The sequence below is a fragment of the Narcine bancroftii genome, chromosome 2 (genome assembly GCF_036971445.1).
Source record: "Narcine bancroftii isolate sNarBan1 chromosome 2, sNarBan1.hap1, whole genome shotgun sequence".
Taxonomy (NCBI): domain Eukaryota; kingdom Metazoa; phylum Chordata; class Chondrichthyes; order Torpediniformes; family Narcinidae; genus Narcine; species Narcine bancroftii.
Window position 1 is genome coordinate 349,727,985 of NC_091470.1, and position 18,707 is coordinate 349,746,691.

An 18,707-nucleotide genomic window follows, 5' to 3' on the forward strand; every position below is an offset into this window, starting at 1 on the left:
TGGGTCATCAAGGCTGCCTTGAGGTGCCTGTGGAAGCACTCCACCAACCCATTGACCTGCGGGTGATACACCATGGTGTGGTAGAGCTGGGCCCCATAAAGTTAGCCAGAGCCGCCCAGAGTCTGGAGATGAAATTCCCCCCCCGTCTGAGATTAAGTGCTCCAGGACACTGAATTGGGACACCCATGTGTCAATGAGTGCCCTGGAATAGGTTTCTGTGGTGGTATCAGCCAGTGAGACTACCTCCGGCCACCTCGTGGAGTGGTCCACCATGGTCAAGAGGTATTTCACCCCACGGGAAACTGGTAACAGCCCCCATTAAGTCAATATGCATGTAACTGAACCTACACCATGCTGGCTCAAATGTCTGTGGGCGCTTTCATGTGAACCTGCACTTTGTAGGACTGATAGTTCATGCAGGTCTTGGCCCACTGATTGTCTTCTTTACGGAGGCCATGCCAGTTTGATCCGTTATCTTTGGGTCCAACTGCTGGTTGGACCTGTCGGGGTCATCAATGTAGCGTGCGCACAACAGTGAGCATGGAAAGAAGACACACACACGAGGAGTTGAAGTCAAAGATTGATTTATTGCACTGGCAGCTTTGTTTATATGTCCCCCTGGCACTGGTGTCAGGGCCCCATGTCATTGGAGCGCTGGCCTCGGGTTGGCCGAAAGTCCCATCACATTTTCCCGTCTTCCCGCCGGGTGGAGTTCATCTGGGATGATGGCCGATGTCACCCCCAGGTCTGTGTGGTCGCCCTGTTTATCGGCCATTTTGCGGACCTGTCTGTGTCTCCTTGCGCGGGCCACTACATACCCATTAAATTGGGAAAAAGTAACAGTATCCTTGCAGGATTCAGTAATGAGAGTCTCAGACTGGAAATTTGGAAAAGTAACAAGGTTGTGTGTTTAGCTCAATCGTATTCAGAGTAATGCTCCTTCTGCCAATACCTAAAGTGTGCAGTTCAATGCAGTACTGCTAAAATTAACATCTTGATGGATTATTTTGTGATGCTTGAAAGTACAAAATATTGTTCTTTAACATTCATTATTCCTTACATATACTTAAATCTGATAATACTTGACAAAATTGCTTGGCAGTTTTTCTTTAAGAATGAAATCTAACTCATTGATCCATTAAAGACAAGCATTTACTGCGCAAAAGTGCTGGAGAAACTCAGCAGGTCACTGTAAAGAACTCAGCAGGTTACCATAAAGAATGCTGCGTGAGCTGCTGAGTTTTTCCAGCACTTTTGTGCTTTAAACTACAATCACGGTGTCATCAAGCTTACTTGTTTAAAAACATTTTCTGCTCTGAATAATTCAAATTTATTTTCACATGCACCGAGATGCAGTGATGAAGTTTCAGTTGGAATTCGTTGGAATTCATTTCACCACAAGGGCCATATTTCGGCATATAGGTCGACAGGTATATAAGTCGACCTCGCCCCTTTTTCAGCTTCATTTTAAAGGTCTTATGGTATATCTGGCATATAAGTCGACCTCCATTTTCTGACTGTCAGAGATCCCCCATCGACCGGCATATATGTTGACTCCCAAAGCCTGCAAGGTCTGAGATGGGCCACTGATCAGCGTATATGTTGACCCCCATATATAACTATATGACCATATAACAATTACAGCACAGAAACAGGCTATTACGGCTGTTCTAGTCTGTGCCAAAACTCTTACACTCTCCTCAACCCACTGACCTGCACTCTGCCCATAACCCTCCATACCTTTTCCATCCATATAGCTATCCAAATTTTTCCATAAGAGATAATATTTTACCTGCCTCCACTACTTCCATTGGAAGCCCATTCCAGACAGACCCCACTCTCTGATTAAGAAACTCCCTCTTGTGTTGCACTTAAACTTTTGTCTCTCAGCTCATGTCCTCCAGTTTGAGTGTCCCCTGTCCTCAATGGAAAAAGTCTATCCACATTTACTCTATCTATCACCCTCAAAATTTAAAAACCTATCAAATCCTCCCTCAGCCTTTCACACTCCAAGGAATTAAAGGCCTAATTTGTTTAACCTTTCCCTATAATTTAGGTGCTGAAACCCAGGTATCATTCCAGTGAATCTTCTCTCTCCTCTCTCTATTTATTCACATCTTTCCTATAATTTGGTGACCAGAATTGAACACAATATTCCAAATTTGGCCTCACCAATGCCTTGTACAATTTTAACATTGCCTCCCAACTCTTATACTCTATGCTCTGATTTATAATGGCCAGAATTCCAAAGGCCTTCTTCACTACCCTGTCCACCTGAGATACCACCTTTAGGGAACTGTGTACCATTATTCTGAGATTGCTCTATTCAATTGCATTCTTTAACGTCCTGCTGGGTGATTGCTATCATGGAGGGTCCATTGACACAATGCAACATGCAACATGCAACAAAAATATGAAGTTGAAAGTTATAGAAATGGCCAAGAAAACCAACTGTGCTGCTGCGAGAAAATTTGATGTCCATGAGAAGTTGGTAAAAGATTGGAGGAAGAAAGAATAGACTTTAAGAAAAATACCTAAAAAGCAATGTTCTTTGAGAAAAGGAATCACTCGTTGGCCAGAGTTGGAAAATCACGTTGCAGAACAGAGGCAAGATTGCTACATAGTCACCCGAAATAAAATAAGAACATTTGCTCTGGAGTGGGCCAAGTCGCACCCAGACCTCAGTGATGAATTTGAGGCTACAGTAGGCGGGTGCAATAATTTCATGAACAGGAAAAGTCTGGTATTATGCCAAAAAGCAAAAATTCAACAGAAACTACCAAAAGATCTTGATCATAAAATTATAAGTTTTCACACCAGTTTGTAGTTGCAAATATCGGAAACATGGACGAAACCCCCTATGAATTTTGATATGATGGGCAATGGGACAGTGGAATGGAAAGGTGTTAAAACTGTGCAAACCAGAAGTACAGGGCATGAAAGGAACAGGTTTTTCATGATGTTATCGAGCATGGCCAACGAGACAAATTTTCAAACGCAGAATTGAACTAAAAATTAAATTCCCTGCAAGTATTTTTGTACATTTTCATGAAAAAGAATGGATGGATGGAAATGGTGTAAAACTATGGATAGACAATGTGTGGAAAAGGCAGCCAGGCAGTTTACACAAAGAACAGAGTTTGCTGGTCTAGGATATGTTTCGTAGCCACTTAACTGAGAACACTAAAAGTAGATTAGCACTAAATAATACTTACATGGCAGTTTTCCTGGGTAGTTTGACATCTATATTGCAGCCTCTTGATATCTGCTTGAACAAGCCTTTTAAAGACCATATATACGAGAAATGGAATACATGGGTATTGAGTTCAGAAAACTCATTTTCCAAAGGCAGGGCAATATGTACTGTATAACTTGTAATGCTGTGTAACTTGGTGCTCAAGGCATGGAACAAAGTAGAGTCTGATAAAATCATTTAAAAAGTGCAGGACCTCTTGTGCAATTGATGGCATGGAAGAGGATTTGTTGTTGGACACGACAATGAAGCTGAAACCGCCTCATCAGATACAAACTGGGACCCATATGATGACTGTTTAAACAGTGGGAGTATTGATGTGTTGCCGCCATCTTTGCTTCAGACGATGATACCGAGAGTGATTTTGAAGGGTTCTAATTATGCAGTTGTTTCTGGACAATGATAGCAGTTTTGAAAGATGATCATTGTGTTGTTTTCAATAAAAATCTCAATGAAAAATCTGTCGCAGTCAGTTTTTTTTTGGTTTATCAAGAGTTGAATCAAACACCGGATCAGTGTGGGTAGGATTTTGAGCTGAATTTAAGGTCTCAAACGTATATCCGGTGTATAAGTCGACCCGCATTTTTTGAGATTTTTTGGGGGTTTCATGATTCGACTTATTCTCCAAAATATATGGTATATATCAGATAAATGCTAAAAATGTCAATTAATTACACCTCAGCTGTCAAAATGATGCAGGTTGTCATGTCAAACTCCCAAATCACTCAAAGTACATACCATTAACAGAGGCAAAAGGAAACATTGCATACATGCAGATAAAACTTGTAAAATTCTTCCACAACTGCTTTAACCAATCGTATTGACCCATGCTTATCTGTGATAGGTGAAATAAATACGAGGAGAAAATATAGACAAATTACTTTGTCTCCTTGTGTATCCCATAATTGATGCTAAGCATTTCTTCCCATAATTTGCCAAATGCCTTCATGAAGAAAAGGTTATGTCAGGCCAGTAAAGAACATTTTCATCTTATATGTCAGTCTGAAAGGTCGCAAACAAGCTGCTTGCCTTTATCTGCAACTGCCAACGAGAATTGTATCTGTCCAAAAAGTTAGCCACCACCCATGTGAAATTTATAACATCTTTGACATATACTTCCTGCTTCAAAAGCCTTTTCGATGTTTTCATTGCTTCTAATATTTGTTCACCTTTTCTACTGCACTCTAATTTGTATTCCGCTCCGTATTCTACTTTGTTTACTTCCCTTAGAATTATTAAATATCTTCCTCTGTTGCCAATAATCTAATTCAATTGCTTTACTTACACGTCTTCTGGTGTCTTCCACGTGTGCTGGTAGTCAAGGTGAGGACGTTGTCACAAACTAATATCCACATCGTGAACTCTTTAAATGTCGACATATCTTGTTTCTATTTATGCTGATAGTTTTTGAAATTCTCCAAATGGATCTTCTTAAATCCTTCTCTGATAATCCCTCCTATCGATGGTTCCATTGATTTTACTCTCCCTTATAGTATGTGTTCTGCAAATTCCTTGTGTTTTTCTTTTCTAACATTAAGCTCATTTTCCCTTTTTGGCCCACAAATCTATCTTATTCTGCTCACAACAGTTCTTCCAATCACTATTCAGTCTTAGAACTTTACAGCACAGTACAGGCCCTTCAGCCCATGATGTTATGCTGACATTTAAACCTGTCTCACAACAATTGATTCTTTCCCTCCCTCACACCAAAACCTTCTATTTTCCTTACATCCATGCTGCCTGAGGAGTTCACGTGCGAGGAAGGCAGACCGACGTTCAGGTCGGTGGCTGTCAGCCTTGTCTAGCAGGGTTCTGATGTTCCAACATGCTAGCTTGAGTTTATGTGCATCTTTTGAGGGGGAGGACATGGGCCTGTCCTCGGGCCTGCGTATAGGAGCTTTTAGGTGGAGTGCAGTGTGCGCAGTACTGGCCCCACCCTTTACACCCATGGTTCGTGTGCCGTGGCCAAGCAAGCTGGGACTTGGCAGCAAGGACCTTGGGTCGTGGGTTTTATATCGGAGTGACCTTCTTCTATGCATGTTGCTTAACCGGGCTGAAGAGGCCTGCCTCCCCTTTTAGGTTGAACCATTTCTGGAGATCTACGACCACTGCTCTCAGTTATGGAGTGGTGCGCCCTGGAATCGGCCTGCGTGCGTTTATTCCTGCCGCGGCCGAGTAAAGGGGATGCAGCATTGGTTGAGGATCAGAAACAAAAGTTCTAGTAGAAATTTTTTTAAGACTGAAGAGAACTCTGCAATGGAGTTCACAGTTGTTAGTGTTTAGACTATTGGTTTTTGAGGTGTGTATTAAAATCTGAAATACACTAAACAGCTCATTGACCGCTCCCGGCCCGGGGCTCGGCTGCCAACGGTCGAGCTGTGTGGGCTGCCGGGGTTTGCCTGTGTTCGGTGCTTGGGCAGCAGTGCGGGCAGGCCCGGTCTCGGCTGGCTGTCTCTCCCCGAGAAGCGGCCGTTACCTCAGGTTGCTGCCGCCGCCGGAGGCCCGAGGTCCTGCTGCCGCCCAGGGGGCCTGAGGTCCTGTTGCTGCTGCCGCTGGAGTCTTTTAAAGGTCCCTATTGTACCATCCTTTATGACCACCATTGGCAAATCATTCCAGGAACTCCTCTCTCTCAAATTTTACTCTACTCAACTTAAACAGATGTTTTCTGGTATTTGCTATTGACATCCGGAAAAAAAAGAGTGGTGGCTGTCCACCTTGTGTCTAAGGCCTTCATTATTTTATTTTCTTCTATTGTCTCCTCTCACCCTTTGTCGCTCCGAAAACAAAGGCCCTAGCTTCATATGGCATGTTCTCCAATCCAGGCAACATCATGGTAAATCTCCTCTGTATCCTCTTTAAAGCATCTACATCCTTCTGACACTTAATGAATCTTGTTTTCCACTCCAGCATAAATTAGAGAAAGAAATAACCTTAGAAACAATCCATAATCACATCTTTCTGTTTATCACATTATCCTTTATTAGTCACCCATTGCCTACTCAGCCTCACTGTTTGTTAACACTTAAGAAGCAGACTTCCTGTTGCATGCAGTTTTGTTTACATTTTGCAAACTAATTTCCTGCTTGTTGATGTATCAAAAGTTTTGTTAAAGTCTCGCTTTCTATAATCCATACCTGTTATAGCCTAAAAATATTCACGTTCATGTTTATTATCATCCAATTGCACAAGTATAACCTGATGAAACAGCGTTACACACATAGCCAGACATAACACACATAAAGACAAGTAATACATTCGCAGGACAAATGTACATATATAAATAAAAACACATAAATAAACAAACAGATATTGTTCATTAAATATTAGAAGTGCGAGTAGTCCCTTTGGTTGTTTAGCATTCTTGCTGCCCGTGGGAAGAAGCTTTTCCTCAGCCTGGTGGTGCTGGCTCTAATCCTCCTGTATCTCTTTCCAGATGGGAGCAGTTGAAAGATGCCCTGTGTGGAATGGTAGAGGACCTCAACGATTTTGCACACCCTCTTCAGACAATGATCTTGGTAGATCACGTCTCTCCAACACTTATCATTATTTGGGCCCTATTATCACCTCTGATTGCAAGACATGGAATGGCCCATAATAAGTTCTCATTCACTTCCTGTTGTGCAATTTTGTCTTCCCAGGCGACGCCAAGCAAACTGAAATCATCTCACTCACATTCTCACAAATTTAAAAAAAGTTGTCCTATCTATATTTGAATCTGATTTGGTGACCTAAAATACATTCCAACAAACGTTTCCTGTACATCTGCACCTGATCTCAGTTATCACAAATAAAGTCCACAGCCATTGATCTGTTTCCACCACTTCCAGTCACAATGTACAAAACCATTAAACTATATCCCTTTCCTACTTACAAATATATTGAAATTAATCTACAATACTATTTATTTTTGTCATTCTGTTTATAATCATTGTGGTAAAATTGTTTGCATTAGTAGAGAAAATGATAATCGTGTGGAACTTATTGCCTGTGAGGGTAGTCATCACAACTTTGGTCAAAGTTTTCAAAGGAAAATTAGCTAAACACCTGAGGGAAAATACTTGCTTCGGCAAAGGGGAAAGAATAGGGAAAATGGGACTGATGGAATGGCTCCATTGGGAGCCGGCAGAATTGTGATTCCAATTCCATTACACTGTGAAAATGCAACAGTTTCCAGAAAAGTCCCTGCCTCCTGAAGGCTGTTGCTCTTTCTCGTTTCCTTGGGAATTGCTTACTGCCAAAGCATCAAGAGTTGATCCTCATTCTTGCTTAACCTTTCGTCTCCACACTAATGTCTGGGGACAACTGAAACATAGACCTTTTGTGGTCACAATATGAAATTCATGGTGAGAAGATTGGGCATTTATACATTGTGCAATGTAGTCGAAAATAAAGATCATCAGTAAAACTTAATTTCAGTTTTTTAAGGAGGATTTTTATTCATAATATTGTCTGTTTACCCTTGAAGTTTATGTGATACGGTTGCCTTTTTAAATTTAATATTTAGTTTTATTTACAGCATGGTAGTAGCGGAATCTGGCCATTTAAAACTATGCCGCCTAATAACCCCATACGTTTTGGAGGGTGGGAGGAAACCGGAGCACCTAGGAAACCGACGTAGAGTGAGAAAACATACTAACTCCTCGCCGACAGCACCGGATTTAACCCGGGTCGCTGCCGCTATAATAGTATCGCGCTAATTGCTACGCTCTCCGTGCCGCCCCTTTGGTCAACCTACATCAAGTGATTTTTGTTGTTTTCACAGAAAGTTGCTGAAAAGTCCAGAGCACTGCTTCCTGCAACAATGAAGAACAGACAGGTGCGTAGGAGTTCACTTTGTTCTCTTCTATCTGGTAAATTCAGGTGATGTACATCGTCGCATACATGATAGACACTTTGGTCACATCGTCATCTCCTCCCTCTGTCTACTTAAGTAACTCTCTTCCTCAGCAGTTCGCCTGCTTGTTGAAAGTGACACCATTAACATCTGAAAGATGATCCTCGAGAGGTCTGTGATTTCTTGTCATCTGAAAGGAAAAACTGTTCGCTATTGGGCTATTTCTGTAACTCTTTATTGGTCAGCTTTGCATCCTTTATGAAACTAATGCAGCCCTCTGTCCCGTGACAAATATTCTGTCATTCGCCTTCCAACGTCACTGAATCTGTGAAAGGAAAATCATGCTTGATCATGAGTTATTTGAGGATGTGATTAGTAGAGCAGATAGAATAGAACCAGTGAATGTGGTGCATTCGGATTTTTATATGGTTTTCAATAAATCTGCACAAAGGAAGCTGGTCAACAAGGTTGGAAAGTTTGAATTAGAGAGGGCATATTGACATGGAGTGAAAGAGTAACAAGTGAAAATAACCGGGACATAAGCAGGGTGTGACTGGTAGGAAATTCCAAAGTTCAGTGTTTGGGCCCCAGTTATTCAATCTGTACATTATTTGTCGTACTTTCCAGTTTGCTGGAGATTCTTAATTAGCTGGGATTGTGACTAAAGCAAGAAAAGTAAGGAGACAGAGTACAACTCCCATTATCCGAAATGGTCGGGACCGGGCCCATTTCAGATAAATGTTTTTTTCGGAGAACCGGTCATTTTTTTAAAAAAAACAGCCCAATGGCAACAGCAACAAACAGGCTTTTTAAGCATTTGTGGTGCTACCACTGTGTGCTACCATTATGTATATTGTATGCAGGCCCACCCCTGAACCTGTCATTCCTCCCTCCCGGATATCCCCATAAAGGCTGTTACGCCTAAACCCATCCCTCAGTACCTGCCTTGGAACGGGACCAGCAACATGTAAGATGTGCTGACATCTAAAGATGGTTAAAGCCTATAATTACAGATCCTTCCTTAATGTGGTTGATTGGTAGCACAATTTAATCACCTTTAAGTTTTGGGCCATGGACAAGGTAATAAGGGTGGATCAACTCAACACCGACCCTAAAGATCCAGTCAGATTCTACCAGTGGATGTACTGCCTCAACGCGTTTATGTGGTGCAATGATGTGCAAAGCGAAGAAAACAAACAGGATCTGCTCTTTGCTCAGGTAGGCCACCAGGTCTTTCAAACAATAAGAGACTTTCCTGCGGTGGACTTCCTGCAGAAACAGTACCAGGCCCCATCGAATGTCATCAACGCCTGATTTCTCCTGGGCAATCATAAACAAGCATCTGGTGAGTGTGTTGACGAATACTTATTGGCCATGTGCGAGCTGGGGCGAGCCTGCGACTGCCAAGAAGTCTCAGGAGCTGTCCACCTCGAAGGCCTGATACACGACATAGACAGAGACTGCTTGAAAAGGGCAATCGGAGCCAACATGAGGTCATGGAATTGGTGAAATTGCTTAAGACAGTGCAACGGAATACCAAAACATTCTCTTTGGGCAATGTAGCTGCCACATGCCGATCGTGGGCACCACCATCTTGGACATGGGGTCCCACGTCACCGCCGCTACCATCAAGCACTCAAAGTGCTTCTTCTGCAGACACGGGAAACATCACGGAAGAGCTGCCTGGCCCAAAACTCGACGTGCTCTGCCTGTGGGAAGAAGGGACACTACACATGCAGCTGCCAGCCCCCACCATCTTGGACCACACCACTTCTGTCTCCACCATCAGCATCACTTCCGGTTGTGGGAAACAGCTCGATGGGGTCCTGGGACGGCAAGCCCAGCGACACCACTTCCAACGGCGAAAGACTGCACTGCGTGTGTGACACTGGGGCCGCCATCTTGCCGATTGCCCCCAAACAAATACAGCAGCGACCCAGACAGCGATCATGTGCTGGGTTCCATCATCCTCAATCAAGATAGCCCACATCAACTGGCCAAGACCATGATGACTATCAAGGTAAATGGCCACACCACGAACTGCTGATTCGTCACAGGAAGCACTGAGAGCTTCATCCACCTGAGTACTGTACAACGCTACTCCCTCGCCATAACCCCTTACAAGATCTCCTTGACCTCCAAATCGCACACGGCCGAGATCCACGGCTGCTGGAGCATGAGACTGACTGTGCATGGCACAGGATATAAGATCTTTAAACTCCTGATCGTGCCCTATCTCTGCACGCCAGTTATACTGGGATTGGGCTTCCAGTGCCAGCTACAGAGCAAGTTTGATGGCCCACACTCTCCCCCCCCCACCCTGCCAATCACGGTCTCAGCACCAAACCTTTAAGTCACCTGCCCCCTCTGAACACGACCTGCGACCTCTTTACCCTCTGGGTCCTGCTGCCTCAACCCCGACTGCAAGCCTGTCACCAGCAAGAGCAGGCGATACAGCCCCGGGGAAGAGCCTTTATCAAAGCAAAGTCAAACAGCTTCTAGCAGAGGGGAACATAGAGCCCAGCCCCAGTCCCTGGAGAGTCCAAATGGTGGTTGTAAAGGGCAGGGAGAAACGCCGCAAGGTCATCAATTATTATCAGACCATAAACCGCTTCACCCAGCTGGATACCTATCCACTTCCCCGCATCATCAACATCATAAGTGAGATTGCCCAGCACTTGGTCTTCTCAAGCATTGACCTGTAGTCGGTGTACCATCAACTGCTCATCTGGACGAAGGACAGCCCATACACTGCCTTCGAGGCAGACGGCCACTACCTCCAAGTCCCATTCGGGGTCACCAGTGGGGTCTCCATCTTGCAAAGGGACATGGACCGTATAGTCAATGACTATGGACTCAAGGGCACATTTCCCTACATGGACAATATGACCATCTGCAGCCATGACCAGCAGGACCATGATGCCAACCTCCACAACTTCCTCCAGGCAGCAGAAAGCCTTAATCTGACCCATAACCAAAAGAAATACATCTTTAATTCTTCACGGCTGGCCATCCTGGGTTGTGTTGTGGAAAATGGCGTAATTGGGCCAGACCCTGACTGCATGTGCCCTCTGTTAGAAATCCCATTGCCTCAGACCCTCAAGGCCCTGAAAAGGTGCTTGGGCTTCTTTTCTTATTACACCCAATGGGTCCTCAATTACACGGACAAAGCCCGCCCCCTGGTAAAATCAACCACTTTCCCCCTGTCGGTAGAAGCCCAAACGGTATTCACATGCATCAAGGGTGACATCATCAAGGCGGCGATGCATGCTATGGATGAATTCATCCCCTTCCAGGTGGAGAGTAACATGCCCGACTTTGCCCTGGCTTCCATGTTCAACCAGGCAGACAGACCCATGATATTCTTCTCCCGAACCCTTCAGCACCCTGAACTTCAGCACTCAGCCGTTGAAAAGGAGGCCCAGGCCATAATGGAAGATGTGCGCCACTGGAGACACTACCTGGCCGGAAAACCGTTCACCCTGATGATTGACCAATGTGCAGCAGGGAAAAATCAAGAATGACAAGATCTTGAGGAGGAGAACTGAGCTATCCATCTACAACTACAAGATCTTGTACCGACCCAGGAAGCTCAACGAGCCTCCCGATGCACTGTCCCGGGAGACAGGTGCCAATGTGCAGTTGGACTGCCTCCAAGCCCTTCAGATCTTAAGGTGGTATGTGAGTGTGAAGGGAAGGTTGAGAATCGTTGCTCTAGACCCATTTGTTACTGAAATATTTTGCTTGAGAAAAATTGTCATTGGCCCATTTCCTTTGGAGTTAAGAAACCCTGCCCGTAACAAGTCAATGAGGAGCAATTAAAACAGTGGCTTTCAAACTTTTTCTTTCCATCCACATACCACCTTAAGCAATCCCTTACTAATCACAGAGCACCTATGGCATAAGGAATACTTAAAGTGGAATGTGAGTGGAAAGAAAAAGGTTGAGAACCACTGACTTAGAAGCTGGTGAATCTTTGGAATTCTCTACTCCTAAAGGCCGTGGAAGCTCAGTTTTTAAACACATAATTTAATTTTTAATTTAGCCATACAGCGCGGTAAAAGGTCCTTTCGACCCACAAGACATTGCCACCCAATTAACCTACAACTCTCTATACTTTTTGAAGAATTGAAACTGGAGCCCCAGAGAAAACCCATACAAACATGGGGAGCATGTACAAACTCCTAACAGACAGCACGGGTTCGAATCCTGGTCCCGATTGCTGGTGCTTTAATAGGGTCGCCACGCTAACCATGACACCCACCACACAGATAGATGGAGATAAACAAGAAAATGCTGGGGTCTGGTACAGTCCCCCAAAACGTGCTGGAGAAATGCGGTAAATCACACAACAGACATGGAAGTAAAAGTCACTTGACTTTGTGGACCTGAGGGGATCATCAGGAATGGGTATGGTAGGGTTCTGGGTGATAAGGCGATAAGGAAAATGGTGTTCAGGCAGAAGATCAGCATCTTACCTCAGTCATCGCACCTCGGGGCTGTGCGCTCAGCCCACCCCTGTTCACACTACTGACCCACTTCTGCATCGCCAGATCCAACTCCACGAATCATGTTTGCAGGTGACAAACAGTCTTTGGCCTCTTCAATGACAGTGATGGAGTCGCACTAAAGAGAAGAGGTGGAAAGTCTCATGAAATGATGCAAAACCAACAACTTGAGTCTCAAAGTGAACAAGACAAACGAGATGATCATGGAGTTCAGGAGGACCAGGAAAGACCACCCTCCATTGCACATCAAGAACTCTGTAATTATAGAGAGGGGAGAGCACTAAGTTCCTTTGAGATCACGTAACTCGTGACCTATCGTGATCACTCAACATCTCCTCACTTGTCAGGAAGGCCCAACAGCGGCTCCATTTCCTGAGAAGACTGAAGTGGGCAAGTCCACTGGCCTCCATTATGTCAGCCTTCTATAGGTGCCCTATCGAGAGTGTCTTGGCCAGCTACATGACAGTGTTGTATAGTTGCTGCAGAGAAATGATCAGGACAATCCACAGGACCTTAAGAGTAGCAGAGAGGATCAGAGGAGTCTCCCTCCTCCCCCTTTGATGTGATCTACCGGGATCGTTTCTTGAAGAGGGCGATCAAAATCATTGAGGATCCCTTCCACCCTGCACACAGCATCGTACAGCTGCTCTTGTCAGGGAAGAGATACAGGAGGATCAGAGCTAGCACCACCAGGCTGAGAAACAACTTCTTCCCACAGGCAGTGGGAATGCTGAACGACCAAAGGAACTACTCACACTGACTGTTATTCATGAAACAACATCTATTTATTTATGTATTTATTTATTTGTAGAGATGAAATACCGGTCCTGGATATATATTGCTTGTTTGTATGTGTGTTATGTCTGGTTGTGTGTCTGCATGTTTTGCACCGAGGACCGGAGAACGCTGTTTCATTGTGTTGTACAGAGAGTTCCCAGATTACGGACATCCGACTTACGGACAACTTGTACTTAAGAACAAATTGTGACTCCAATTTGCGCATGTGCATAATGTTACCTCACGAATGCCCATTCCGGTACGCAAGACGCTGATGGGAATGAATATAAGCGTTAATTTTTAATCTTGATCTTTTTAATTTTTTCTCTATCTAAATGATTTTGTTTCTATAATGGTTTTCTTTTATATTACAAAGACAAACATTTGACTTACTGATGGTAAATAAGAACCTGTTCCGACTTATCTACAAATTCGATTGAAAGACAGACATAGGAATGGATCTCGTTCATAGCCAGGACTCCCTCTACTTCTATAGTCAGATACGAATAAACTTGACTTGTTTTGTCTATCTTGATAACTGCACGAGTAGGCTTATAAGGCCAAATGGCTTCGTTCAGGTCTTATTCATAATGCATTTCTGTAATAACCTTACAAGTTGCCAGTTAAATTCAGGCAAATAGAATCAGTGTGGATTGTCAGTTTGGTCGGCATGGACCTGATGGGTTGAATAACCTATTCAATGCTGATTGACTCCGTGACTCAATTCTTGTTCTTTATATTGGTGGATTGGCAAAAAAAAAGTATTTATCTTATTGTTCACCATGGGTTCTTTTGGCAATGCTATTCTTTGCCTTCGCTGTATCTTCAACTGCTTTGAAGGATACATTTCCATTGGTTTTAGCTGAAGAAATTGCCAGAATATTTCCCAGTTAAAAAATGTCTTGTTCTTAGCTCAACAAGATGAATAGTTATTTTCATTTAGAAACAGTCTTTTGCCTTCGACACCGTGAGCAGGAAAGGGCTTTGGCAAATACTAGAGCGCATCGGATGTCCCCCAAAGTTCCTCAACATGATTATCCAACTGCACGAAAACCAACAAGGTCGGGTCAGATACAGCAATGAGCTCTCTGAACCTTTCTCCATTAACAATGGCGTGAAGCAAGGCTGTGTTCTCGCACCAACCCTCTTTTCAATCTTCTTCAGCATGATGCTGAACCAAGCCATGAAAGACCTCAACAATGAAGACGCTGTTTACATCCGGTACCGCACGGATGGGAGTCTCTTCAATCTGAGGCGCCTGCAAGCTCACACCAAGACACAAGAGCAACTTGTCCGTGAACTACTCTTTGCAGACGATGCCGCTTTAGTTGCCCATTCAGAGCCAGCTCTTCAGCGCTTGACGTCCTGTTTTGCGGAAACTGCCAAAATGTTTGGCCTGGAAGTCAGCCTGAAGAAAACTGAGGTCCTCCATGAGCCAGCTCCCCACCATGACTTCCAGCCCCCCCACATCTCCATCGGGCACACAAAACTCAAAACAGTCAACCAGTTTACCTATCTCGGCTGCACCATTTCATCAGATGCAAGGATCGACAATGAGATAGACAACAGACTCGCCAAGGCAAATAGCGCCTTTGGAAGACTCCACAAAAGAGTCTGGAAAAACAACCAACTGAAAAACCTCACAAAGATAAGCGCATACAGAGCCGTTGTCATACCCACACTCCTGTTCGGCTCCGAATCATGGGTCCTCTACCGGCATCACCTACGGCTCCTAGAACGCTTCCACCAGCGTTGTCTCCGCTCCATCCTCAACATCCATTGGAGCGCTTTCATCCCTAACGTCGAAGTACTCGAGATGGCAGAGGTCAACAGCATCGAGTCCTCGCTGCTGAAGATCCAGCTGCGCTGGGTGGGTCACGTCTCCAGAATGGAGGACCATCGCCTTCCCAAGATCGTGTTATATGGCGAGCTCTCCACTGGCCACCGTGACAGAGGTGCACCAAAGAAAAGGTACAAGGACTGCCTAAAGAAATCTCTTGGTGCCTGCCCCATTGACCACCGCCAGTGGGCTGATCTCGCCTCAAACCGTGCATCTTGGCGCCTCACAGTTTGGCGGGCAACAACCTCCTTTGAAGAAGACCGCAGAGCCCACCTCACTGACAAAAGGCAAAGGAGGAAAAACCCAACACCCAACCCCAACCCACCAATTTTCCCCCGCAACCGTGTCTGCCTGTCCCGCATCGGACTTGTCAGCCAGAAACGAGCCTGCAGCTGACGTGGACATTTACCCCCTCCTTAAATCTTCGTCCGCGAAGCCAAGCCAAAGAAAGAAGATATTTATAATTCCTCTTCAATATAATTCTTACAAGAACAAGGATTGTTCTTGATAACTATGATTTCTTTGCAAAAACTGTTGACAGTCATCCACTCGACTGCACATCCATCCACCGGGACTATGGCACTCCACTACTTGCAGACTAAAAAGGGCACCCAGTGGGAACGACCGCACGGACAGTAATTATGTTTATTTTTTCCCAACATTGCAGTCTAAAAACCATATTTGTTTCTCTCCAATTGTCGCTCCCTGACCTTCTGGGTCAGACCATTCCATTTTTTTATGAATTTCAGTTTTGATGCATTTACACCTTTTGTTAGAGAAGCTGTTATTTTTTTTGCCGCTCCAACACTTGCAACTCCTTTCGGATTTTTTTTGTTGAATGATATTGGATATTTGTCTTGGTTATTCAATGACATTTCGAAGTCAGTAGCAAAAAGTAATTCAAGACCAAGCATTAATTAATATACAATACTTCCAAACTAAGGGCTGAATTTATTGCTTGAATTAATAGATTGTCTTTGGGAGCTGAAAGCTTACACTTTTATGACGTGTTCTTCTGCACTCATTCAAATCGCAAAAGTTACAGTAGAATAGCAAGAGCAGTGTGATATCTGGCACCTATAAACAATGCATCTCCTTAGAGACTATGAAAGAACCAACAATTACAGTTTTTAGACTCCAAGCATGTAACAGCACAATCAACAAAATTTGCCATTACATGGGCAGTCTAAAAAGGAAAGAGCTGGAATTTTTAGTCAATTCCTGCACCGCGATTTATCCTGCAGGACCCCTACTACTTTTCATGGGAAGCCTGCAGTCTAAATCGCACCACAAAACTCACCTCGTGAATTCCAACTGATGATTTTTCCAACATCGCTGTCTAAAAAACACTAATGACGACAGTGTGAATTGGACTCTGTTCAGGCAGAGGAAGAGAGTAGGCAGACAAGGAAAGTTTGGATGGAGGGAAAAGGAAAGGAAAAAATGAAAGATAAAAGTTATTATTTCTTTGAATGATTTTTACATTTAATTTGTTTCATGCAGAAATGGGATTGGACTGTTAATTCATTCCCTTTTTGTGCCAGAAAGGTTGATTGGAATTCCATTAACAATGAGCACAATGTTAAAAGGGTAATTATATTCTGAATCATCAGTCTTAACTTTCTGTCATGAGTTTAATGGGTAATTAATGTGCACCTATTGCTTGTTGTTAAAAATAACAAGGGCAAGATTCCAGTTATGTCATGTCGATGGTGATTAGCACAACTCGTTGAGTAAATTCTGGAAACTCGGAACTGACATCAAACATCTTAATCCCCTGATCTTGTTGGCCAGTTTGGGCATTAATAATATCATGCATCATTCGATCTCTGCTAATTCCCCAACAAGATTTGGTCAATTAAATTTCTATCCTGGATTTAGGCCGAAGCTTTCAATTATCATTTATCTTTTGAATTTGGAGGATGATGGGATTACAATGGAAATGAGTTCCTGGCAGTTAATCAGACTTTTATCTTACTGAACATCACAAATGAGGAGCATACAGTAGATCAAGTCAATAATTCTTTTTACAATAGAACCTATGTGATTTTTCTTTTCTGAAGTGTCTCAAACGACCAAAACTCCAAGTATCCGTATCATACCACGAGTTTAGACAGAATTTAAGGAGGCTGGATTGATCTAAACTGAACTGAAAATAACGAGGGTTCAAGGAGGTAAAATGTCGGAATGGGAATGAGGCCATTTAACAAAACGACTTGCATTTATGCCATGCTTTGCATGTTCTCTGGAAGCCTTAAACCTCTTGAGGTAGCTGTACAACATAATCCAAAAGCAAGACACTGCAAATGCTGGTAATCTGAAATTAAAATAGAAAATGATGACGATGTTCAGTGAGTCAGGCAACTTCTGTGGAGGAAGAATGTTATTATTTTATGATATAAGGAGGCTCACGATAGAATTGCAGTCATTACGTTGAAACAAAGACTGATCAAGAGCAACATCAAGTGGGATCGTGTTGCTGGTTGTTCATGGAGTTTTTCTTGCTGGCCCTCCTTTATAGGTTAAGATTCATAACTAAATAGTAGCGGTTTAAACCTAGTATGAACATCTTATGTCTTCAGGACAATTCAAGCATTTTACCACAAATATCTCAAGAATGCAACAAGTGCAACAGCTAATTTATATACACATTCAAACAAATAACAACCCGATAATGACTAGATTGTTTATTTCTGTGATGTTGATTTGAAGAATAACAATTGCCAAGATCCTTCGCAGAAGAATGTAATGCAGTAAAAACACACTGCTGGAGAAACTCAGCAGGTCAAACTGTACTTTATCTCGCAAAGTTAAGGATACATACCTTCTGATTAGTTGGGTCCCCATTTTCAGCCTAATTTTCATGGTTTTATTGTATATAAGGCATATAAGTTGACCACCCCCCCCCCCCCCCATTTTCTGCAAAGAACAAAGAACATACCAGAGACTGGTGTCCGGACCTCCCAGCAACAACTCAGACTGTGTCAACCCAATCGGCAGGTAGCAAATCTGTAAATTAAGCAAGCAAGTGATTGCAATAACAGTAAAAGCAACCTTTGCTTCTGGCTGGGAAGATGCTGAACTGAGCTGGGTCTAAGTCTTCAGCATCAGCTGCAGCCGGAGTCGGCGACTCCATTCTCAACATCGGGTGCAGTGCTGTCCGCATCGAAGAAGTCGATGCAGGAACCACGGCTATGTGTCAACTCCCGGGCAGGAGCAGGGTCTTCAGCCTCTACAATTGTAGAATATCTGGTTGGATTATGGCAGCACCCAGCTGTGGGGAGGTGTCAGGGAGCAGTGGCGCTGGCGGTGAGGAGATGCTTCCTGGTCATCTTATTTGCCGAATCTACATCGAGTAGTTTTTTTTTGAGTTGAATTTAATGTCTCATTTTTGTATCGGGCGAGCATTTACCCCTGATTTTTAGTGTTTCAAGACTTGATTTAGACGCCGAAATTTACGTAACCAACTTTTCAGGCTTGAGCCCTTCATCAAGT

General features: G+C 43.6%; 1 protein-coding gene across 12 annotated transcripts in view; it reads left to right on the plus strand.

The window, feature by feature from the left end:
• Positions 1-18,707, plus strand: part of tsnare1 (T-SNARE Domain Containing 1) — a 962,849-nt gene that overhangs the window by 685,331 nt on the left and 258,811 nt on the right. For all 12 annotated transcript variants that reach the window (XM_069922261.1, XM_069922260.1, XM_069922262.1 and 9 more), the window contains one exon: positions 8,016-8,069. In XM_069922261.1, coding sequence (XP_069778362.1) covers positions 8,016-8,069 — 54 coding nt within the window. The remainder of the gene's footprint in view (positions 1-8,015; positions 8,070-18,707) is intronic.